Source organism: Bison bison, unplaced genomic scaffold (assembly GCF_000754665.1).
Source record: "Bison bison bison isolate TAMUID 2011002044 unplaced genomic scaffold, Bison_UMD1.0 scf7180017864324, whole genome shotgun sequence".
Taxonomy (NCBI): Eukaryota; Metazoa; Chordata; class Mammalia; order Artiodactyla; family Bovidae; genus Bison; species Bison bison.
Window position 1 is genome coordinate 5,208,376 of NW_011494896.1, and position 24,314 is coordinate 5,232,689.

At 39.2% G+C, this 24,314-nt stretch overlaps 1 protein-coding gene across 1 annotated transcript in view; it reads left to right on the plus strand.

The window, feature by feature from the left end:
• The window catches only part of CCDC90B (coiled-coil domain containing 90B), a 28,202-nt gene extending 7,582 nt beyond the window's left edge, over positions 1 to 20,620 (plus strand). The window contains exons 2-9 of the mRNA XM_010853197.1: positions 7,324 to 7,443; positions 9,496 to 9,599; positions 12,677 to 12,778; positions 13,754 to 13,795; positions 13,886 to 13,957; positions 14,061 to 14,114; positions 16,224 to 16,338; positions 19,405 to 20,620. Coding sequence (XP_010851499.1) covers positions 7,324 to 7,443; positions 9,496 to 9,599; positions 12,677 to 12,778; positions 13,754 to 13,795; positions 13,886 to 13,957; positions 14,061 to 14,114; positions 16,224 to 16,338; positions 19,405 to 19,460 — 665 coding nt within the window. The 3' untranslated portion in view covers positions 19,461 to 20,620. The remainder of the gene's footprint in view (positions 1 to 7,323; positions 7,444 to 9,495; positions 9,600 to 12,676; positions 12,779 to 13,753; positions 13,796 to 13,885; positions 13,958 to 14,060; positions 14,115 to 16,223; positions 16,339 to 19,404) is intronic.
• The last annotated feature ends 3,694 nt before the right edge of the window (positions 20,621 to 24,314 follow it).

A 24,314-nucleotide genomic window follows, 5' to 3' on the forward strand; every position in this document is an offset into this window, starting at 1 on the left:
CCAACTTAATCATGATATATGATCCTTTTATGTGTTGTTGGATCCAGTTTGCTAATATTTTGTTGAGAATTTATGCATCTATATTCATCAGAAATATTGGCCTGTAATTTTCCTTTTTGCTAATGTCTTTGTCTGGTTTTGGTATCAGGGTGATAGTGACTTCATAGGATGACCTTTGGAGTGTTCCTTCTTCTTCAGTCTTTTGGAGGAGTTTGAGAAGGATCAGTATAAGTTCTTCTTTGTATATTTGGTAGAATTCTCCAGTGTAACCATCCCATCCTGAACTTTTGTTTGCAGGGAGTGTTTTTAATTATACATTCTAATTCACATATAAGCAGTTGTTTTGTTCATATTATCTCTTGATTCAGTTTTGGGGGCTCCGTGTTTCTAGAAACTTGTTCACTTCTAGGTTGTCCAGTTTATTGGCATATAATTATTCAAAGTATTCTCTTACAGGTTTTTGTATTTCTGCAGTTTCAGTTGTTATTTCTCCTCTTTCATTTTTTTTTTCTGTTTTCTGGATCCTCTCCCTTTTCTTCTTGGTGAGTCTGGCCAGATTTGTTGATATTGTTTATCCTTTCAGAAAACCAACTTTGGGGTTTTTCTTTTGTTTGTTTTAGATTATTCTTTATTCTTTATTTATTTTTTATTCTTTATTATTATTTTATTATTTATTTTTTAATTCTTTATTATTATTCTTTATTCTTTATTATTATTTATTATTCTTTATCATTATTCCCACATGACTTGTGGGAATTCTAACCAGTGGACCACCAGAGAATTCCTCATTTTCTTTGATCTTTATTTTTTACTTCCACCTACTGACTTTAGGTTTGCTCTTCTTTTTCTAATTCCTTTAGGTGGTGGCTTAGTTTGTTTGAAATTTCTCATTTTCTTGTCTTTCTTCTTTTTTTTTTTTTTTTTTTTTGAGGAAGGCGTTTCTCTGTGAACTTCTCTCTTAGAGCTGCTTTTGCTGTATCCATAGATTTTGCTTGGTTGTGTTTTCATTATCATCTGTCTCAAGGTATTTTTATATTTCCCTTTTGATTTCATTGTTGACCTATTTTTTTAGTAGCATATTATTTATTCTCCATGTAATCTTTTCCTTCTCTTCCCCCCCTACCCCGGGGTTGATTGCTAATTTCTTACCATAATTGGTCAAAAAAGATGCTTGAAATAATTTCTATCCTCTTAAATTTATTGAGGTTTGTTTTGTATCCTAATACGTGGTCTGTCCTAGAGAATATTCCATGTGTGCTTGAAAATCATGTGTGGGGGGGGGATGTAATATCCCAAAGATATCAGTTGCTTCTAACTGTTCTGTTGTGTTCTTGAGGACCTCTTGAGTTACTGATTTTCTGTCTGGAAGGTCTGCCCACTGATGCCAGTGCGTGTTAAAGTCTTCTGCTGTTCCTATACTCCTGCCAGCTTCTCGATTGTGACAGTATTTGTTTCATGTATTAGGTGCTCCTATATTGGGTGTACATATGCTAGCTAGTGTAATATCATTTTATTATAATGACCCTTTTATCATCATATATAGTGTCCTTTATCCTTCGTTACAGCCTTTGTTTTAAAGTCATTTCTGTCTGATAGGAGTTTTGCTGCTCCCGCCTTCTTGTCATTTCCATTTGCATGAAGTGTCTTTTTCCATCCCCACCCTTTGAATCCGTGTGTGTCTTTGCCCTAACGTAGGTTTCTTGTAGACAACATAATGTTGGTTCTTGTTTTATTATCCAGTCTGCCACTCTTAAGTCTTTTGATTGGAGCATTTAGTCCATTGACATTTAAGGTAATTATTAATAGATATGTATGTATTGCCATTTTAAACCTTGTTTTCCAGTTGACTTTGTATTTGTTTCTTTCTTGCTTTTTGTGTTTCCTTTTGTGGCTTGATGGTTTTCTTTTGTATTATGCTTGACTACCTTTCTTCTTGGTGTTTGTGAATCTACTGTATGGTTTTGATTTGTGGTTACCTGGTTTCCAAGTTTGTTAATCCATTACGGTATCTTCTTGCTTTAGATTGGTAGTCATATAAGCTCAAACATGGTCTAAAAGATCAACATTTTCATATTCCCTTTGCCCGCATTTTGTGATTTTGATGTCCTATTTTTATGTCTTCATGGTTATCCTTTTCTGTTCATTGTAGTTATAGTTACTTTTGAAAGGTTGTTGCTGAGCCGTGAAAGACACCGGGATTCTTGGCCTATAGAGGAGAAGAATTAACCCTGGGGCCAGGGACGAGGCTTGATAGCTCAGAGCTTTTGTGTGATAAAGTTTTATTAAAGTATAAAAGAGATAGACAAAGCTTCTGACATAGACATCAGAAGGGGGCAGAAAGAGTGCCCCCCTGCTAGTCTTTAGCCAGATGTTTTACAGCTACCAGCAGACTGCTAATTAGAGAACGGAAATGTCTCAAAACTCAGAGACTGGCACCAGGCCCCTCAGCCACAGCATACATTTTGAGATAACATTGGCACAAGGTGAGTTGTCCCAGGCCATAAAATGATTGACATGAATCTTGAAGAAAGGCAGGTTTCCAAGCAAATACAGTCCCACTAACATAGCTTAAGAGAACACTTGCATGAGTAAAACATACTGGTTTGTCAACTTGGTTCTGAGTCTTAGTTGAATAGCTTAAGACAAACATTTTGGAAGAAAAATGCATCGGTTAGCTCAAGGTTTGAGAAAAGTTTAGGTGTAACTAAGTGTTGTTATGGCAATACAGAATTTTAAAAGAAACCTCTTTTTAAATTTGTGTAAAGAAAGGGGGAAAAACCTAACACTTGTTTGTTTCCTCCTGCCGCTTGATAGAGAAAAAATGTCTGACACTTGCAGCCTGTTCTTTCTTAAATTTTTCTTCTTAATCTGTGTACTGGTTTATTTAAATGATTTACTTTCCTAGTGTTAAGCTTCTCTTTTCTCTAGATTCCTGCTTCTCTATTTAGGAACTTTTTTTTTTAGGATAGGTCTAGTGTTGCTGTATTCCTTTAGTTTTTGCTTGTCTGAGGAATTCTCTCTCTCTCCTTCTATTCTGAATGGTAATACTGCTAGGTAGAGTATCTTAGGTTGCACGGTTTTCCCTCACTTTGAATGTATCTTGCCACCAGAGAAATAAGCCAGTAGCCTTAAGGGGGTTCCCTTATACCTAATTCTTTTTCTTTTGCTGCCCTTAAAGCCCTCTTTTTACCTTTTGCCATTTTAATTATAAAGTATCTTGGTGCAGGTCTCTTTATCTTGGCTAGGATCCTCTGTGCTTCCTGTATTTGGATATCTGTTTCCTTCTTTAGGTTTAGGAGGTTTTTGGCCATAATTTTTTCAATTTTTCAAATACATTTTCAGTCCCCTTTTCTCTTTCTCCTCCTTCTGGGATCCTTATAATGCACAGATTGCCATACTTTATATTATCCATAGGTCTTTAGTTGCTTTCATCTTTCTTAATTTGTCTTTTTGTCTGCTGTTTTGATTGGGTGAGTCCCAGTATTCCATCTTCCAGATCACTTCTTTGTTCTGCATTATTTAGTTTATTCCTTTAGTTTGGTTTTCATCTCAGCAAATGAGTTTTCTAATTGGCTCCTGAGCTTGCAAAGACACCAGTATCATAAGTCTGCCAGTCACGCATCTGTGGAGACATGCTCAGATTTCAGCCCTGCCTCTGGGTGTGGGCAGCTTGCTGGCACTTGTGTGTTCCCCACGCTAGTCGAGTCAGAGCCACACCTGCTGTGGGCTTGCTGAAACCGAGGCTGCCCCTCCCCTCGCACTTGGATTTACCGTGGGGCTTCTGTGGCAGACCAGGCTTCATCCTGTGCACACTTGCAGTTGCAACCCAGACCACACTCCAGCCCCGTTGGACTGACAGGGCAGACCTCTCCACAATCTGTCCGCCCCCAGGCGCACCGGCAGATGCGTGTCTCAGGCTGGGGCGAGTGAGGTGGCCAGGACCAGCTCCGCCTGCCTAACGCAGGCCTCTGCTTCTCTCTTTTCTGAGCCTCTGCAGCACCCTCTCTGTCCCAGCTGATCGCCTAGCCAGTGATGGGGGTTCCCAGAGTGAGGGAACTTTTTTCTTGCACCGGTTCCATCCCAATTCTTTTCTTTCTCTCTCTCTTCCCCTTTAATCCCACCACAGTACATGATGACCTTTCTTGAAACTTTGACTGTATGAGATATGCTAGTGTTCAGTGAGTGTTTTGTGAGAATTGTGTGTTCTGTGAGCTCTACCCTCTTCTATTTTGCCATCTTGATGTCTCCCCTAAGATAAAATATTCTTCAGTTGGGCCATCTAAGAAATGATTCTGTTTCTTTGCATGTGATTTACACGTAACTCACATGTCCACACAAAATATTACAAGCCAGCTGCCTCTGCAGGCTTACTACTTAGGAAAGAAAGCAGACCACTGTGAGTGAGGCAGGAAGAGCAGCAGCTATGTATGGACTCCACAGTGTGCTTCAGTTTTACGTTTTTTATTCTACTTTCTTTGAAGAGCTAGAAAATGCACACAATACAAATGTTGAAGAGCATATTCATTTTGTTACTGTTTTCATAGAACTTTGACCAATAGTGGCTGCTTTGACTTAGAAATTTGACTGCATTAGTCCTGCCTGTTAAGATTTTAAAGCATTATAGGCTTGGACTGTACCTCAAAACTACTACACAAGTAGCTCCAAAACTTATATTTAGGTATATTTATTTTTCAAAATCTTCATGGCTGAATCTGATACACAAATAAGGTTGAGAACCACTGGCCTATAGGATAAACTTTAAATACCGTTGCACTGCAAGCCATGATCCTCACAGTCTGGTCAGTCTGGTTTTCTCCTCCATTCGCCCTATTCCCTGTATCTACTCTCCTACCTTTGTAGCAGTATTATAGAACCTACCATTCTCCAGATTTTTTTTTCAATCTTCCTGGATGTTTCATATATCTATATACACACACACATACACATATATATATGTGTGTGTGTATACACACATACACATACGTTTATATGTATATAAGGAGAAAAGTCAAACCAATTCTAAGTAATTTCAGTGCATTCCTGAATGAAGTTCAAGAATATTTATAATACAGATATATCCACCACCAAACAAGGTAACAATCTTTTTAGTATCCAATCAGAAATCATCAAGCATGAAAAAATCATAACCCCATAATGAAGACGAAAAATCAACCATTTGAAACCAAGCTAGAATTGACAGATGCAAGAATTAGCAGATATGAACATGTTTAAAAATTTAGAAGATAAGGAAAAGGTAAGATGATCAAGTGCAGAAGTGGTAAATCATGGACAGGCCACGCATGGACTAGAATACTGGATTCTGACTTAAAGCTTGCCACCAGATGCAGCTGAATTGCCAGTTGACATTCCCTGATACGGTTTTCATATGAGTCTGCAAGCAGTTGACTTATGGTCTCTGTGCAGTCAAGCCGCTGTTAATGGTAACTGGTATTTGCAGCCGCTCCCCAGCACTGGCATCACTGCCTCACTTGTCCACCAGATCATTGGGTGTTAGTTTCTCACAAGGAGCCTAGACCCCTCACACGCGCAGTTCACAGTAGGGTCTGCACTCCCACGAGGATAGAGCCTACTGCCACCCGATACGACAGGGGACAGAGCTCGGGTGGTAACGCGGGCAGGGGAGAGGCTGCAAACACAGATGCCGCCTCGCTTGCCCACCTGCTTCTCCCTCCTGCCGTACGGCCTGGCACCTGGTCCATGGCCTAAGGGTTGGGGCCCCTGTTCCAGATGGCACTCAAAGCCAGGGAGATTGCTGACCTCTGTGCTAATGTGTGTCTCTGTGTGTGTGCACACGTGCAGAATTGCTCCACCTTTACATTTGCTTCCTTTTATATCTGGTTACCAGAACTCATCTGAGTACTTGAATGAATTAGTCTAAAGGACTGGACATTACTTTTTCATTATTTGAATTTAGAGTTTATGTTTAGATTAAAAAAGAAAAAATCTGTTTCCTGCCTTCCAGTCTATGAAGTCAGTGAAGACATCTGTTATGTCTGGTTTTGCTCATCATCCCTGTGCCCAACACATGCCTAGCATGCAGATGGTTTTTGACTGGCAAGATACATGGGAAGGAATCACATTCGCCATATACTATACTAGCAGAATAAGTGATACTTGAGGTTGCAGCTTTGTCTTTGAAGTGCCTAGATGTCTTAAGTGACTTAGGATAAAAAGGACAGCGTGAGGAAACAGGGCGTTTCCAGTCTGAATCCCAATGCTGCCAGAGACTCTGTGACCTTAGGCAAAACCTTAGGCTTTACTTTTCCTAGGCTTGATATTCTTATCTAAAAAGATGGATAATACCACCTGGCCTTGGTAGAATATAAAGTATCTAGTATAGTACCTTGTGTTTAACTACTGTTTATGCTAATTAGCAGTTATTTTACTTAATACATAATAATAGCAATAAAGTTTTGTGTGGTCAGAGTTCACTTTTTAATAAAATCATCAGCAGTAGATAAAACAGGACCATTTTGTGTCTAGGTTAAAAATCGAGAGTTATTGAAATAGGACATTTATTTCAAAACTAAGAAAAACTTCTTAGGTCTTTTATGTTGATACCACTAAATACTCCAGGATTTTAAATCCAGTTCACGGATTGGCTCAACAATAAAATATCATGACCCAACTAACTGCCAAGCACTGTTTTAGGTACTGTGCTCAGCTGCTAAGTCGTGTCTGACTCTTTGCAACCCCATGGACTGTCACCCAGCAGGCTCAGGCTTTGTGCATGGGATTCTCTAAGCAGGAATACTGGAGTGGGTTGCCATTTCCTTCCCCAGTTTTAGGTGCTAAAGATACAGTAATGAAAACAGTCGAGGCCTCATGGAGTTGACATTCTGGTTCAGAGAGACGAACAGTAAATAAGGTAATTTCCAGTTAGAACTAAGAACTGTGTAGGAAATAAAATGTGGATGTTTAACAGTGGGAGGATAGAAAACTACTTTAGATGGGGGCATATGTATAAACAATTATTATAGCTCTATGAAAGACTTCTGAGGAGAGTTGGGCAGTTTTGTGGCAGTAATGTCCAAAGTCCTTGATATATATTATATTATTTAAACTGACTCTTAAAATTTCAGAATACTAAAAGAAAACATTTATTGATTGTTTTCTAGGTACAGAATAATGTTGGAGACTTTTTTCAGATAAAAGAACAATGGACTCAGGAGTTATCTTGCTTGAAATTACAGAATTCCTGAGCAGAAGAGCTGGAACTATATTATAGGTTTATGGGGGAAATGCTTTAGAAGCTAGAGTGTGATGCTTCTGTTAACTACAGAAAAATAATTCTCCTTTCAGACTTCTTCACCACCAAAACCAAGGAAGGATATGATATGAGGCGAGTGGACATAACTCCTTTAGAACAAAGGAAATTAACTTTTGATACACATGCATTGGTCCTGGACTTGGAAGCTCATGGTGAGAAACGTGGATCCCTCTTGAAAGGAGAATGTTAACAACACTCATAATAGATTACCTAATCAAGACAATATCACTGTTATCAACCATTACAAGTCATTATTTAAATATAAAACCTGTCCATAAGTAGAGTATTTTAGTCATGAAAATGGTATAACTTAAAAGAATATTTACTGAAAAGAGAAATGCTCAAGATATGTTCAGTGAAAACAGCATTGTATAAGATTACGTGTACAGAATGATTCCAATTATGTACAAAAAACAACCACTGTTTCTAGGCTGATATTAAGTTCATGTGGAAGTACAAGCACAACAGAAAAAAAGAAAAACAAATTTTTATTTTCTATTAAAAATTAGAAAAAAATCAAAGAACAGTCACAAAAAATTACCAGATATCAAAACAGTTACTTAAAGTATGTGATACTATAGAAATAGAAGAGTTGACTTAAAGGAATAAAGTGGCATTCAGAAACGAGTGTGTGCACATATATGAATATATATATCATTGTAAGGTGTGTGTGTATATATATATATCTTAGAAAGCAATAAAAAAGGCATTACAAATTAGGGAAAGGAAGGACTTTAATAAATGAGTTATGATAAATGACTGGCTATTGGAATAAATTTCTTTACTGAAAATAAATTCTAGATTGATTAAAAGCTAAATGTAAAAGAAAAAAGAAAACCGTAAAAAATATTACAGAAATATTTTTAGACTTTAATAGAGTAAGGAAGCAAGACATAAGACTGAAAGGCAATGAAAGTAAAGACATGTGACCACAGAAATATTTAAATCTGTGTATCAAAGGATATCTATAAGGTTAAAAATGTTAGCAACATATGTGACAATGAGCCTGTTGCTTTAATATACAAAGAATTCATATGAATCAATAAGAAAAGTTAAGCAGTTTTATAGAAAAATGGACAGAGGCCATAAATAGCTCACAGAAAAATAAATATATGTAAAGATGTGCTGTGGTGCTTAGTCGCTCAGTCGTGTTTGACTCTGCAGCCCTATGAACTGTATAGCCCACCAGGCTCCTCTGTCCATGGGGATTCTCCAGGCAAGAATACTGGAGTGGGTTGCCATGCCCTCCTCCAGGGAATCTTGCCCACCCAGGGATCGAACCCAGGTCTCCTTCATTGCAGGCAAATTCTTTACTGTCTGAGCCTCCCAGGAAACCCAGAAGAATACTGGAGTGGGTAGCCTATCCCTTCTCCAGGAGATCTCTACCCAGGGATCGAACCCAGGTCTCTTACATTATAGGTGGATTCTTTACCAGCTGAACTATCAGGGAAGCCCATGTGTAAAGATATTTAAATGCAAGTTTTAAGTATAAAAAATAACAATGCAATACCATTTTTATACCAATTATATACTTAAAAAAAAAGACCAGTAATACCAATGTTGATGTAGATATGGGGAAATGGATCAGTGGAATTAAAATTGGAGAGTGCTTTTAGAGAGTAACTTAGTATAATCTGTTGGTTTTTAATTATAACCTCTTTGTTTTTTCAAAAGGCTTCAGTTGACCCTTGAACAACACAGAGGTTAGGGACACCGACTGCCTGCGCAGTTGAAAATCTGCCTGTAACTTTATAGTGGCCCTCTGTCCACAATTCCTCATCCATGGGTTCAACCAACCACAGATTGCTTGGTATATTCGTATTTACTATTGAGAAAAATCTGCATCTACATAGACCTGAGTGAGTGAGTGAGTGAAGTCGCTCAGTCGTGTCTGACCCTTTGCGACCCCATGAACTGTAGACCACCAGGCTTCTCCATCCATGGGATTCTCCAGGCAAGAATACTGGAGTGGGGTGCTAGTTCCTTTTCCAGGGAATCTTCCTGACCCAGAGATCGAACCCAGGTCTCCCGTATTGCAGGCAGACGCTTTAACTCTGAGCCACCAGGGAAGCCTTAAGTGGACCTAGTCAGTTCAAATCCATGTCGTTCAAGAGTCAACTTTATGAAAATTTAAATGATGGAAGTCTATTTTGAGATGGATGTGCACTTTTTAAAAAATATAAATACCTATTTGCTGTTTATAGGATTTGACAAAGCACAAGCAGAAACAATTGTATCAGCATTAACCACTTTATCAAATGTCAGCCTCGATACTATCTATAAGGAGATGGTCACTCAAGCTCAGCAGGTAATATTTTCATTTTTATCACTTCTGATAGTCTCATTAAGATAATCTTTTTCATAACCCACCTTCCGTACACACCTGCATCTTCCTTATTGTTCTCTCTAAAGGGACCAGAATCCTTTAGTAAAGTCAGTATCCAGAGAGATTGAGGAGTTAGAATGGTCATCACAAAATTACGGTAACACACAGAATGAAATTGTCAGATCTTTCATTGTGTAAGATAATTATTTTATTTGAGACATGAGATGGTGGTAGACGGTTAGTGAAACAAGGCTTTCCCCATAGAAAGCCCACCACAGTAGAGGAGCTGACCACTTTACTGCAGTCGTGTGTGTGTGCTGGCTAATTTTCACAAACTTGGAAAGCTACTTACAAGGCTGGGAAGTGTGAGTCACTTAGTCGTGTCCGACTCTTTGCGACCCCATGGACTGTACCCTCCAGGCTCCTCTGTCCATGGACTTCTCCAGGCAAGAATACTGAAGTGGGTAGCCATACTACTTCTCCAGGGGATCTTCCCGGCCCAGAGATGGGACCCAGGTCTCCTGCATTGCAGGAGAAGCCCTGCATGGCTGGGAAGGACTTCATGTATCACCTGGCTTAAGATGCTTTCCCACTCTGTTTTCCTGTATTTCTTTGCATTGATCACTTAGGAAAGGATCTTTTTTCTCTCTCCTTACTATTCTTTATTATATTCATACAGAATGAGTATATTTATTCTGTAATAAAATGTTTATTAAAGATTAAAACAAAAATAATAATATAGTTAATGCCTTAGAAGTGCTTCATAATCATATTTTGGGGGAACAAGACTGACAGCCCCTTGAAGCCACTTCTGTATGACTTCTGAGGTAATTCTCCTTAATATTTCTTTTTTTTTTTTAAGTATTTATTTATTTAGCTGTGTCAAGTCTTAGTTGCAGTGCACTGGCTCAGTAGTTGTGGCACACGGGCTTAGCTGCCCTAAGGCATGTGAGATCTTAGTTCCCTGACCAGGGATCAAACCCACATCCCCCCAACACTGCAGGGCAGATTCTCAACCACTGGACTACCAGGGAGGTGCCCCTCATTCATATTTCAAGCATAACTGCATAAAAGATGACGGTTAAGGATTGTATTACAGTCAGGGATGTCAACTGTACATAATAAAAAATACTTTTAATTTTATATAGGAATAATATTTAAAGCAAAACTTCCTGCACATCAGAACATTCATTGGAGTCACACTGTCCTGCTTCAGCCATTAGGCCTCTGTCTTATTACATGTATTGAGTGCTGCTGCTGCTGCTAAGTCACTTCAGTCATGTCCAACTCTTCGCGACCCCATGGACTGCAGCCTACCAGGCTCCTCTGTCCATGGGATTTTCCAGGCAAGAGTACTGGAGTGGGGTGCCATTGCCTTCTCTGTTATTGAGTGCTAGCTGTGCTCCAAATACTACTGTGAACGTTTTATGTGCATTTTCTCATTTAATCCTGAAAACAGTGCTATAAGGTATAGGTAGTTATTTCCATTACACCAAAGAGGAGTTCAAAGTCATTAATAAATAACTTGCCCAGAGTCTCAGAGTAAATGACAGTATTTGGATTCAAACCCAGGCAGTCTGACTCCAGAACTCACATTTTTAACTTCCACTCTATGTGACTGCCATCTGAGGGCTGTTTTTGGAGATGATGTGTGCATTCCAGACCCTTGGAAGTCATTTCTTAGTTATGTATCTGGAACTGTTATAGCCCCTGTTTTCTAAAAGTCAGTTTTGAAATAGCCTTTCTCCCTGAATTGGTCAGCAGAGGACTATGACCCCAACAGTGCACCCCGGCCATAGACTATGACAGACTGGGAGTTCCATGAGTGATCTTGTTTGGGTTTTTTTTTGTTTTATGAACCATGTTATAGAGATTCTTCAAGGCTATACTCTTATCTGCTTTTTGATAAAGAGGGATAAAAGATGAATCAGCAAACTACATGATTTTGAGAAGTTTAGTGGTAAAAGTTAGATTTTCTTTGTAAGCCTGCTTTATATCATTTATACAGGGACTTCCCTGGTGGTTCAATGGTTAGGACTCTCTGCTTCCACTGAAGGGGGCACAGGTTCGATCCCTGGTTGGGGAACTAAGATCTCACATGTTGCACAGCCAAAAAATAATCATTTGTACAAAAATATCCCTCGCTAGCAGGCCCACTTTTCCTTTCAAAAATTCTTTGTATTGCCAAATATAGGAAAGATACTCAGGAATTTAAACAAAACTAATTATGTTATGCTGACAAGGGCTAATTTAAACCATACTTCTATTTTATTACCTGACTTCTAAGTCTTATCTAGTATCCTAGAAATTTCCAATGGTAGAAAACCCTTCAGAGTTAAAGCAATGAAAGATAAAAACTTTCCCATGTAGATATTTTTTAAATAAATGAGATTATTTGTTGAAGAACTCTTAGAGGTTAAGTAAGCAATTTATTGGGATTCTTTCATGGAAAAGACCTAGACATTAGTTTCTCTTCACTGGGAAATCCTTCTCCTCCTTGAATCTCCTGTTTTTTGTTTGGATATCTCAGATATATAGGTTTCATATGCTTAAATTTTTTTTTACTTAGCCAAGCAACATTATACCTTGTAAAAAGATAATTGTGTGTGTGTGTGTGTGTGTGGCAGAGTTTTATTAAAGTATAAAAAGAGACAGAAAGCTTCTGACACAGACATTAGAAGGGGGACAGAGAGCGCCCCACTACAGTTTTTTAAGTTTCATGAAGTTCCATGTAAGGGGATGGTATTATATAGACCACTAGATGACTTTACGGAGAAGGCAATGGTACCCCACTCCAGTACTCTTGCTTAGAAAATCCCGTGGACGGAGGAGCCTGGTAGGCTGCAGTCCATGGGGTCGCTGAGGGTCGGACACGACTGAGTGACTTCACTTTCACTTTTCACTTTCATGCATTGGAGAAGGAAATGGCAACCCATTCCAGTGTTCTTGCCTGGAGAATCCCAGGGACGAGCCTGGTGGGCTGCTGTCTATGGGGTCGCACGCACGGACACGACTGAAGTGATTTAGCAGCAGCAGATGACTTTAATTTTGCATTTCAGGAAATAACAGTACAACAGCTAATGGCTCATTTGGACTCCATCAGGAAAGACATGGTCATCCTAGAGAAAAGTGAATTTGCAAATCTTCGAGCAGAGAACCAGGTGATACAAGTCTCAATTTATTAATAATAAAATACTGATATCACAAGTATTCTGCTTGGTGAATAGGACCCAAAAACAGTTTCATGTGGTTATTAAATAAGTTTTAGGTAAAAGTCTACTACATGTTCAACCATACCTAATCTTCCTATGTATAAGTCAGTGTTTTGCATACTTAAAGAATTGTCAAAAAAAAAAAAAAGTTGTATTTTATATGGGTCACATAAAGGAGGAAATCTTTGAGGTATTTTATAAATTTCTAGTGTGGTTTAGAATAATGTTTTCAGAGCTGAGAGTAATATGGCTTGGGGGAGGAGGGTTCTTTAATTGTTTTTGTCACTTAAAAGAAAAATGCTTGTGTAATTCAGTCAGAACTTTGTTATCCACTAGCCTAAAATATTAGAATATCAACCTACTTTTTATTAAAGCAGACTACAGTAGGTCCCTCTTTATCTGCATTTTTGCTTTCCACAGTTGTACTTACGTGTAGTCAACACAATCTGAAAACATTAAGTAGAAAATTCCAGAAATAAACAGTTCATATGTTTTAAATTGCACACTATTCCGAGTAGGAGAATGTCTTTCACCACCCTGCTGCATCCCCACAGGACATGAATCATCTCTCTGTCCAGAGTATTCACACTGTGTATGCTACCCACCAGTTAACATAAGAAAAAAACAGTACACACATAGCTTTCAGTACTAGTCAGGGTTTCAGGCTTCCACTGGGGGTCTTGGGACATATTCCCACATGGACTGGGGGGACTTCTATATTAAAACATAAAAACATTTTCTAATGTTCATATTATTTTCTGAATAAGATGAACTATGTTTTTTTTCTTTATTTATAATCAAATTTTATATTAGAAATCCATAGATTGTCCAATTTTTGCTTTTGCAGGGTTTCAGATTTTTTTTGGTAAATCATATGGACTTTTGGTTTAACACCAGTTGTGTGTGATCTTTCTTTATACCTAGAAAATGAAAATTGAATTAGAACAAGTTAAACAACAACTGATAGTAAGTGAAACTTTTTTACCCCACTTCGGAATATGTAGTCAGATATTCATGACAAGATCACTTTTTAAATATTTTTATTTTCTTTTACAGAATGAAACTAGTCGAATCAGAGCAGATAACAAACTGGATATCAACCTAGAAAGGAGCAGAGTAACAGATATGGTAATGTGCTTTTAAATGTACTTTTTCGGTCACTTATTCCTTTTAAATTCATTTTTAGGTTTTTTTTTTTTTCTCTAACCTCCTGATAAGTCATATCCTTTAGTTTACAGATCAAGAAAAGAAACTTATGGAAGCAACCACAGAATTTACCAGAAATGTAAGCTACTGGGTAACAGTTCCTCTGTTTTCCTACCGCTGTCATGCTGCCCTCAGGCGTGTCACTCTGTAGCTGCCCTCACGCATGTCAGTCTGTATGTCAGGACTTGAACAAGCTGGCCCTATACAGCCTGTCATTTCCTCATAGCTGCTACTATAGGTAACCAGTACTTTGGGGGAAGCTGCCGCTAGGTGGGTGGTAGTCCTGGAGCTGTGACTTCTGAGTCAGAATCAAGCTTTCCAGGTAGCACTTTTTTTCAACAATTTTTATATGGAAGAGAACTATTTTTTCAAAAAGACCAGGGAGTCATAGTATTTAAGTGCTAGATTCAAGTAGTTCTCTCACATTATTTTTTAAGTAAATATTTATTGAGTGCTTATTATATGTTAGATCCTACTTTACTTACTATTTATTTAGTTATTGTATCAGCCTCTGGTTGAGGCAGGCACTCTTTCTCCCATTTTACCAGTTCGGAAAGTGAAGCCTTGGCAAGTAAAGGTCACAGAGCTAGTAAGTGGTAGAGCCAGGACGTGAACATGGATTCTAAACTCCATACTCATAAATACTGTTTGTCTCTCAGTAATCCTAAACTGTAATCATTATTTAATCTCTATGGCTGAATAAAACCTAGCTTTCTGACTCAGCCTGGTCTTTTCCTTTTTTAAAAGTTATAAGCCACTTGGTCTACATTCTAACATGAGAGACATCATTCTTGATTATAATTCAGTAGAAGTACAGGTACCATTTGCCTTTCCAAGTAGCCTGTTCCCTTCTCGAACTTCTTGGCCAGGTAAAGGAGATGAAATCAAATTCTCTCACAGCTAATTTCTGAGCTCTAAGTATCACCTTCTCTTCCTACCCTTTATTAGCCTCTGTGCACGAAACATTCAGCGTTAACTCAATAGGCATATCTGCCATGGTCTTTAATATTGGTGTCGGTTTATCATAAATCTGGTTGGTTTTTCCTTTTGTAAAAGATACAGTTTTAACTATGATATCTTAAGGACTTTATGCCCATAAAGTGATAGTTCTGTGACTAACATTTTTGCTTCTTAGTTTATCCTTGTATATTTAGGTCTCAAATTCAGGCATACCTTAGAGACACTCCAAGTCCAGTTCCAGACACAGCAATAAAGCAAATATTGTAATAAAGGGAGTCACAGCAATTTTTCAGTTTCCCAGTTCTTATAAATTTACATTTACAGTATACTGTATTTATTAAGTATGCAATAATAGCATGTCTCAATAAACAATATCCATACCTTAATTAAAAAATAACAGTCACTAAAAAGATGTTAACCAGTTATCTTCTGAGCCATTACCGAGTAGTAATCTTTTTGCCATTACAGAGTAGTCACTGATCACAAATCACAATAAATATAGTAATAACGAAAATGTTTGAAGTATTGTGAAAATTACCAAAATGTGACACAGAGACATGGAGTGAGCAAATGCTTAGGAAAAACAGTGCTGATAAACCTACCTGACTCAAAGTTGCCACAAACCTTCAATTTGTTTTTTTAAAAAATGCAGAATTTGCAAAATGCAGTAAAATAAGGTATGCCTGTAACTTCCTATGAGGTTTTTAGCGGAATGTGCCCAGAATGTGATAATCCTGCTGCTGCTAAGTCACTTCAGTCGTGCCTGACTCTGTGCAACCCCAGAGACGGCAGCCCACCAGGGTCCCCCATCACTGGGATTCTCCAGGCAAGAACACTGGAGTGGGTTGCCATTTCCTCCTCCAGTGCATGAAAGTGAAAAGTGAAAGTGAAGTCGTTTAGTCGTGTCCGACTCTTTTCGACCCCATGGACTGCAGCCTACCAGGCTCCTCTGTCCATGGAATTTTCCAGGCAAGAGTACTGGAATGGGGTGCCATCGCCTTCTCTGCTGTGATAATCCTAGTAGTCTCCAAATATCAAAGTAGAAGGAATAGTTTTTGTCAGTTTATAATGTTCATGTAGTTTTTATATCACCATGCTTTTAAGCTATTTCCCCACTTAAAACTTTTGTAACACAAAATTAGCCCCTACATGAGGGTTTCTAAAGTCAACATTTCTGTCCATGATACATAGAGACAAAATCTAATTATCTTATTCTTAATTACTACAGGATACCAAAACCAGAGGAATTATTTCAGAGATTGGTAACAAAATTGACACTGAAATTGCTTCTTTAAAAACCCTGATGGAATCCAACAAGCTTGAGACAATTCGTTATCTTGCAGGTAAGACTGTGTTGTCAGAGAAAGGAATTACTATCATTTGGTTTTCAGACCTATTAGCTCCTACCTCCCAAGGTAGCCATGTGACACAAAAGGAGGAGCTGTAACAGATTTATTGTTTGGTCCCCTGCAGTACTTGGAAAACGTAAGTTTAATAGGCAGCTCTGCATCCTCTGAATAGGAAAAAGTGTACAGAAATCAAAGATACACATAAACACCCATACAAAATTATACAAAGATTAAACTAGGTATTCCACAATGAAAAAAAATGAATATTTTTTAGGTACAAATCACCAAAATAGATACAGGCTATTAAACACCACGGAGAAGGCAATGGCACCCCACTCCAGTATTCTTGCCTGGGAAGTCCCATGGACGGAGGAGCCTGGTGGGCTGAAGTCCATGGGGTCGCTGAGTCAGACACGACTGAACGACTTCACTTTCACTTTTCACTTTCATGCATTGGAGAAGGAAATGGCAACCCACTCCAGTGTTCTTGCCTGGAGAATCCCAGGGGTGGGGGAGCTTGGTGGGCTGCCGTCTGTGGGGTCGCACAGAGTCGGACACGACTGAAGCAACTTAGCAGCAGCAGCATTAAACACCACAGCAACAAAGGGGTACAAATTACCTCCATTCTTGAATCCAGCTGAGGAAGCAGGGATACTGCCCAGAATGAGTCTGTCACATACTGAGTCACAACCTTGTGACCTGACCGGTTTATAGAGCCCCAAGGAGTTAGGGAGAATGCCCTCGAATAGTATTTTTCTTTTTTATAAAAAGTAATATATTTTCATCCTAAATTGGTCATATAATTCAAAAGCAATATAGTAAAAATGAAAGCCTTCTCCTCCCCATATGTATTTACTATTAGTAGTATATATCTTTCCTAGGTTTTTCCTTCTGTATGTGAACAGTATAGATTTTAAAAATAGTAATTAGATGATACTCTACAGGCTACAACTTTTAAAAATTTAACCAAATGTCTTGAATATCTTTCCATATGAATATATATCTTTTTACTAGAAATCATAGTATTGTATAATATGAAAATACCATAATTTACCTAAATATCTATTTACAGACATTCTGCTCTGAAGTTTTCATTATTAAAAATAATATTGCACCAAATAGCCATATACATGTGTGAATAGATACACATACACACATTTACATCCTGTGCCTTCATGCTAGAATTTCTATATAAATTAATTGCTTATGCACATCTAAAAATTGGGATCAAAAAGATATACACATTTAAGATTTTATGTTTTTGTCCAAAATAGCTGCTTTATAGCATCAGTGGTTTTTCTGGGCGGGCACTCATTATGTTGGAGCAACAGCAGGAGTAAAGATGAAGCCCCCAGCCCCCTACTGACGGTCACCTCCACACCCCCTTCCTCTCAACTTGAATGACTTAGTTTCTGCCTTTTTCAAATATTGGGCTTCTGCTGAAGATCCATTTGAAGAAATGGATTCTAAGGCTAAAATGAGTTTCAAAAACCATAGCAAAAGTCTCTGGAACCAGAGATCTGTTCAGTAGTAATGCTCAGGGGAAATTCCAGATCAGCCCAGTTTGGAGTGATCATTCCCACTTTGAAAACAGATCTCAAAGCACCCCATTAGAAAGAGCTTCTGTTCCACTCGGCTTCTTCTGGTGTATCCACCTACAGATCAGTGTCATGGTTAGTCTGAGCACGGTGATGGTCTCCAGAAAGCTTTTCATTCAGTAGTGGACATACACGAGGCAGACTAGCAGACTTAGTGGCAGTGGGAAAAGAAATTAGCAAGTCTGTTTAGAAAGTTAGAAGATTTCCTATGTTCCTTTTTTCACTGAGGATTTACAACTACTTGTTCTGAGGGCACTGCTCTTCTTTTTAAGCAACAGCGTCTACTTTAGAGTCAGGTACACACAGCCTGGAGTCCTGCTTCCACGGCTTGCTCACAGTACAGCTCTGAGCTTGTTGCCTCATCTATTCGATGGGAATACCATCACCAACTTCATAGGGTTTTAATTATGGCTAAATAAGGTAATATATGGAATTCTTCAGCACATTACCTGGAACATGGTAAATAGCAGCAGGATCAAATGAGAGAATGTGTAATTGACCAGTGACAACAAGGCAAGAAATTCTTTAAGTGTTACTCTTTCTCCTCAAATGTCCAGCTTCCCACTGTGACTTAGACCTAATCCCATTTCTTAAAATTAGGGAACTCTTGTCATTAACCAAGTTTTAATAGTGTGATCAAATGGGATAATATATAATTAATTTACACATTAAAAATAGGATAGCTTTACTAAGAATGGCTGTTTCTTATGTCTTTAATATTGAAGTTTGCTTTTCATCTCAGAGTCTCTAAAATCATGGCTGTTGAAACAAACTAAAAACCTAGGGAGTCCAAAAGCCTCACCCAGATTCACCACCTTGAGGAAAACAGAAAGGTTTTCTCTTTAGAGTGATGTAACACAGACAACAGGTGGTATATGAACTATTTTAAAAGTCTGATGCCTTTTCTGCCTTTTCTTCTACCTCACTGAGTTGTTTTTGAAGGGTTTTCATTAAAAATTCATTTTTATTAATTTTTAATTATGAAATCACTTTAAATGTACTTTTAAGACAATTAAATTTGTCTTATGGATATGTGGATGTCTGTTCTTCTATCTTAATGACATAATTTTTTAATGTCGGCAAGAAAAGTTTTTCACTTAAAAATTATATCTAAAATTAATTTGTAATTATTTAAAGTAGTATTGTTAATGTAATAATAATGACATGAAACACTGTTTATAGCTTCTAATGGATGTACCATACATACTTTTAAATTATTGTCATCCTTATGTAAAATATAGGAAGCTTCTAAAAGAATTGGTATTAATCATGCCCTAATGGATATCCTTTATCGTTAGGTTTTTCATCCCCTAGAAAATTAAGCTAAGGTAGAAAACTGGCTGGATTTCCTGATTTTTTTTTTTTTTTGCTTTCAACTTAAATTGAAAATGACATTATTCTGTTTATCTCTGCAGGATAATCTCAAATGCATGACCTATAACATAGCTGCTTCTTTTCACAGCCTCAGTGTTTACTTGCCTGGCAATAGCATTGGGATTTTATCGACTCTGGAAATAACAGTGGAATTGCTGTAGCTATGCATGCTCCTACTCCAGTGCTTTGACTCTTGGAACACTGCTTGGATGGATTTACTCTGAACATTCAGTAGGAACTGAATACACGATTATTTAAAGTACATAGACTAAAAGGAAATATTTTAGAACGGAAAGGTATATTTTGTCTTTGTTTTTCATGTATGTCTTTATTATGTTGAAAGAGGCCATTCCAGACTTGATTGATTGGAGATAGGGCTTTTGTCTTTATGCTTTTGATAGCTCATAGAAACTGAACTAGTTTTTTTGTATGTTTACTTGAACTGTAAATCATACAGGATTTCTTTCGTATCTGTTGCAAATCTGAAAACTATTCCTGAGCCCACACGCTTGTTACTGTATTCATATAAAATATATACAATAACAAAGTTGTTTGGATTTTAAAAGCAACTTATCATATGGCTAGAGTTAGGTTTTTGGTAATGAACTAAAACAGTAAATTTTAAAACAATATGTGCCCTAGTTCAAGTATATGACACTCAGTATGAAATCCATAGAGTTGTTAATTTCTAATTCACAAAAACCGGTTTATCCTTGCTTCTTGGGAACCCATCTTAAATTTACTACATAAAACAAAGCTTTTTAAAATCCAGCACATGTCTACTGGCACGTAATCCCTACTGTCAAGAAAATCATGGGGAATTTTATATTTTTGTTTTGCCATTACTGGGTCTATTTTCTTTGATAATGGCGTCTATTAATAGGATATATATTTCAAGAAAGTACAAAATACCATTTCATCTCAGACCGTCAGTTTTAGCCAGATCAAGAAGCCAAGGCCAAGAAGTGCTAACTATTTCAAGGTTTCATAATGCCTTGGCAAAACTTTAAAGTTTGATGATACATTAGTTACTCAAAATGACCTCCATCATTTGTTTAGTTATAAATAGGGAATCTAAATTGTAGAGCAGTCAAAAGACCAGCCCATATATATGGTCTAGTGAGTGAGAATCAGACACTTTCCAACTAAATGTGTTTCAAAGATCTAACAGCTGACTTGTTTGTAAAACAAAACTTTCTGTACACATTATTTTGTATTCTGATTTAAAATATCTCAGAATTCACTTGACTAAGAAAATTCTTAACACATTATAAATTGTATGTAAATAAGTAAAGATCATATTGTAATAAATTCTACAGTACATTTACTCACTCAAATAAGAATGCCTGCTGTGGACATGCTGGTCCCCACATGCAGAGCTAAACAGGTAAATTATTCATTTGCACAATTTAAAATACGCTAAAATTTTAAGAGGGACTATGTCTTCCCTCCATGTGAAGGAAGCTCCAATAGCATAACACTGGAACCACTCAGCTGTCCTGCCACAGGTGGTTCAGTGAGATTAAAGGAGAAGCAGGCCCTGGTAGCCCAGCCACTTCTCCCCACTCCTGTCTGGGACCAGCCTTTCTACACACAGCGCTCATTCCATTCTGCTCCTGTGGGATCAAGCCCTGGTGATTAGTTCAGAGCACAGGTACTCAGCAAGCCACCAGCGTGCAAGCCACTGGAGCTGCAGCTCTGGAGCCCACGAGTGGCCCAGAGGCCCCCAGGCGCACGCACGCACACGGTTTTAGTTGACAAGTCCACCAGAGCAGGAGCCTGCCGGAGTGCATCCCAGCACTGCAGCGGGACGGCCAGCCGTCAGCGCAGCCTGCAGCCCCACCTGCACGTGTGCACAAGCAGTCGTGGCCTGGACCCTGCTCCAGACCCGCTGGGCTGTCCCTGCGCAGCCAGACTGAGTCCCCTCCTCAGGTCTTGGCTGAAGCCCAGGTTTTCGCACCCAGATGCCACGCACGCCAGCAGGTATGCGTCTTGGGCTGGAAGTGTGGGGACATGGCCAGGACCTTCCGTGTTGGTCCCTCTGTGCCCTTCAGCTCCGTGGGCCAACTCCACCCTGCCCTCCAGCCCCTGAGGTGTCCTACCTGTCCTGGCCAGCCTGCCAGCCCCGCAGGAGGCTCCTGCCTCACAGGCATTCTTCCACAGCACGTGCCCAGGCGTGCAGGTCCCGTCCCAATTCCTCTTCTCCCTTTCCCTTCATCCTCCCAGTTATGTGGGGATTGGAGCTTTGGTTCTATGAGATCTGCAAGCATTTGTAGGTATTCTGTGAGAACTGTTCCACGTGTTGATGCATTTTTTGATGTATTTGTGGGAGGAAGTGAGCTCCATGATCCTGTCCTTCAAGCCATTCTGAACTGGAGTCCCAGTATTTTCTCAACATAAAGGAAAAAATGAGGCAGTGGAAACGGCTATGCACAAACACTGAGAATAGTGACTGTCATTCTGTAAAACAGCCACACTGACTATACAACATGAATACGCTAAATAATACATACCAACTCACCTGTTCATCACAGCAGTCCTCTTAGGCAGGTGGTTATCCTCCATTTACAGCTAAAGAAACAAGCTAAGTGAAATTAAGGTCACGGAACCAGTGAAGCTGCCAAGGTCACACACTGGGTAAGTCACACAGACTTTAACTCCAGATTTTATACTCTTAATCACAAGAATAATCCCCAAGTTGAGTTCTTTGATAACTCACTCTAGTTTTGATTTGCATTTCTCTAGTACTTAGCGGCTCTATCCAGGCTCTTCTTTCCATGTGTCCAGGTTCACTCCTGGCAGTGTCCAGTGACTCACTGCCGTACCGCATTGCAGAAGAAGAAAGGGGCAAGATGTGGGCAAACCGTTTCCCTTCAGGGACATGACCACAAGGTTATACATGGCATTTCTGCTCACGCTCTTATCGGCCACAACTTGGCATCTTAGCTGCAAAGAAAACTGAGAAGTCAGCCCTTAGCCTGAGTAGCCACAAGCCCAGATAAATCCTAATAATTTGGGAAAAGAAGAGAAATTGGGGGACAACCAGGGAACCTCTGCCACAAGGGTACGTGCCTCTGTTAAAACGCTCTCCTGGTATTTCCTGCCTCACTGGTACAGACGGAGATATGGCCCTGAGAAAACTGGAACAAGTACAACAAAGTGTGAGAAAACTGAGTGAATAGAAGAAGCTACTCCAGGGCGCGATTCCCTTACAGTTATCAGGCTTGAAGGAAAAAGTAAGGCTGTGTGAAGTCCCCGAAGGGGAGGGAAATGTTGGACTTGGGAATTCCAGTTGTGATAAAGAAGAATGCAGACTCTGAAATTTCCCTCCTAAGGTTAGAATCCTAGCTCCACGTTGGCTGTGTGACTCTGGACGAATTCCTTAACCTCCAGGTATCAAGTACTACACCTCCGTCATATAAGCTGTGGTGGGAATTAAGCAGTAATGTGAAGAACTTACACAGATCACACACAAAGTGCCCAATAAATGTGGACAACCGTTTTTACTACAGATTGAAAGCCTACTGCATGATAATGACTAAAAGAGTTATAGAAAGGATAGGTAAGCCACTTTTTAACACTTGCTTATAGCCCTTGACAAGCCTAAACAAGTCTTAGCAACCAGATGCACTCATCAGGGCATTCAAGTCCTGGTGATACTGGGCCAAAATGGCCTTCAGCACCATGTAAAGTATCTGCCAGGCCCTAGAGGCTGGACAGTCTGGGGTGTGATGAGAAGGCTGCTGCCGGTGAAGCAAGGGCTTTGGGCTTGATTATCATTGGATATGATTATCATCCTGTCCAATCAACCTTGTCTATTAGTCCTTTCTTATAAAGCTTGCAAGACAGAACAACGGCTGAATTCTAAAGCAGATTATTTAGATGTGTATTTTTAGCAAATACATATTATATATTTTTTCTTTTTACAAGAGCTGATTTTCATTTTATGTAAACTTCCCTGGAGATATTTGGTTGTTATTATAAAGTTGTTCTTTTCTAAAACTTACTAGTCTTGTAACTTCTCTGGTGGTCCAGTGGCTAAGACTCTGAGCTCCCAATGCAGAAGGCCCAGGTTCAACCCCTGGTCAGGGAACTAGATCCCACGTGCTACAACTAAGACCCGGCACAGTCCAATAAGCAAACATTTAAAAAACAAATAAATAACACTTACTAGTCTTTTTCTCCCAAGTTCAGATGTTCTTTAACAGTCAAGTCATTTGACATACATATGACTAAAGCAAGCACATGAAAGATGCTCAACGTCACTAATTATTACAGGAATTAAAATCAAAACTACTATGAAGTACCACCACTCACTGGTCAGAGTGACAATCATTGAGAAAATCTATAGGACTTCCCTGGTGGTCCAGTGATTAAGAATCTGCCTGTCAATTCAAGAGACATGGGTTCAATCCCCCACCTGGGAAGATCCTGCAAGTTGCAGGGCAGCTAAGCCCATGAGGCACAACTACTGAAGCCCGAGCACCCTAGAGCCCATGCTCCACAACAGGAAGCCTGTGTGCCACGACGACGGGTAGCCCCTGCTCACTGCAACTAGACAAACCCCCACACACATAGAAGAAGGCCCAGAGCAGCCAAAAGTAAATACATGTTTCTAAAATTTACAAATAAATGCTGGATAGAATCTGGAGAAAAAGGAACTGTCCTACACTCTTGGTGGGAATGTAAATTGGTGCAGCCACTATGGAAAACAGTATGGAGGTTCCTCAAAAAACTAGAGTTGCCATATGATCAGCAACCCCACTCCTGGGCATACAGGCAGATCAGATCAGATCAGTCGCTCAGTCGTGTCTGACTCTTTGCAACCCCATGAATCGCAGCACGCCAGGCCTCCCTGTCCATCACCAACTCCCGGAGTTCACTCAGACTCACGTGCATCGAGTCAGTGACGCCATCCAGCCATCTCATCCTCTGTCGCCCCCTTCTCCTGCCCCCAATCCCTCCCAGCATCAGAGTCTTTTCCAATGAGTCAACTCT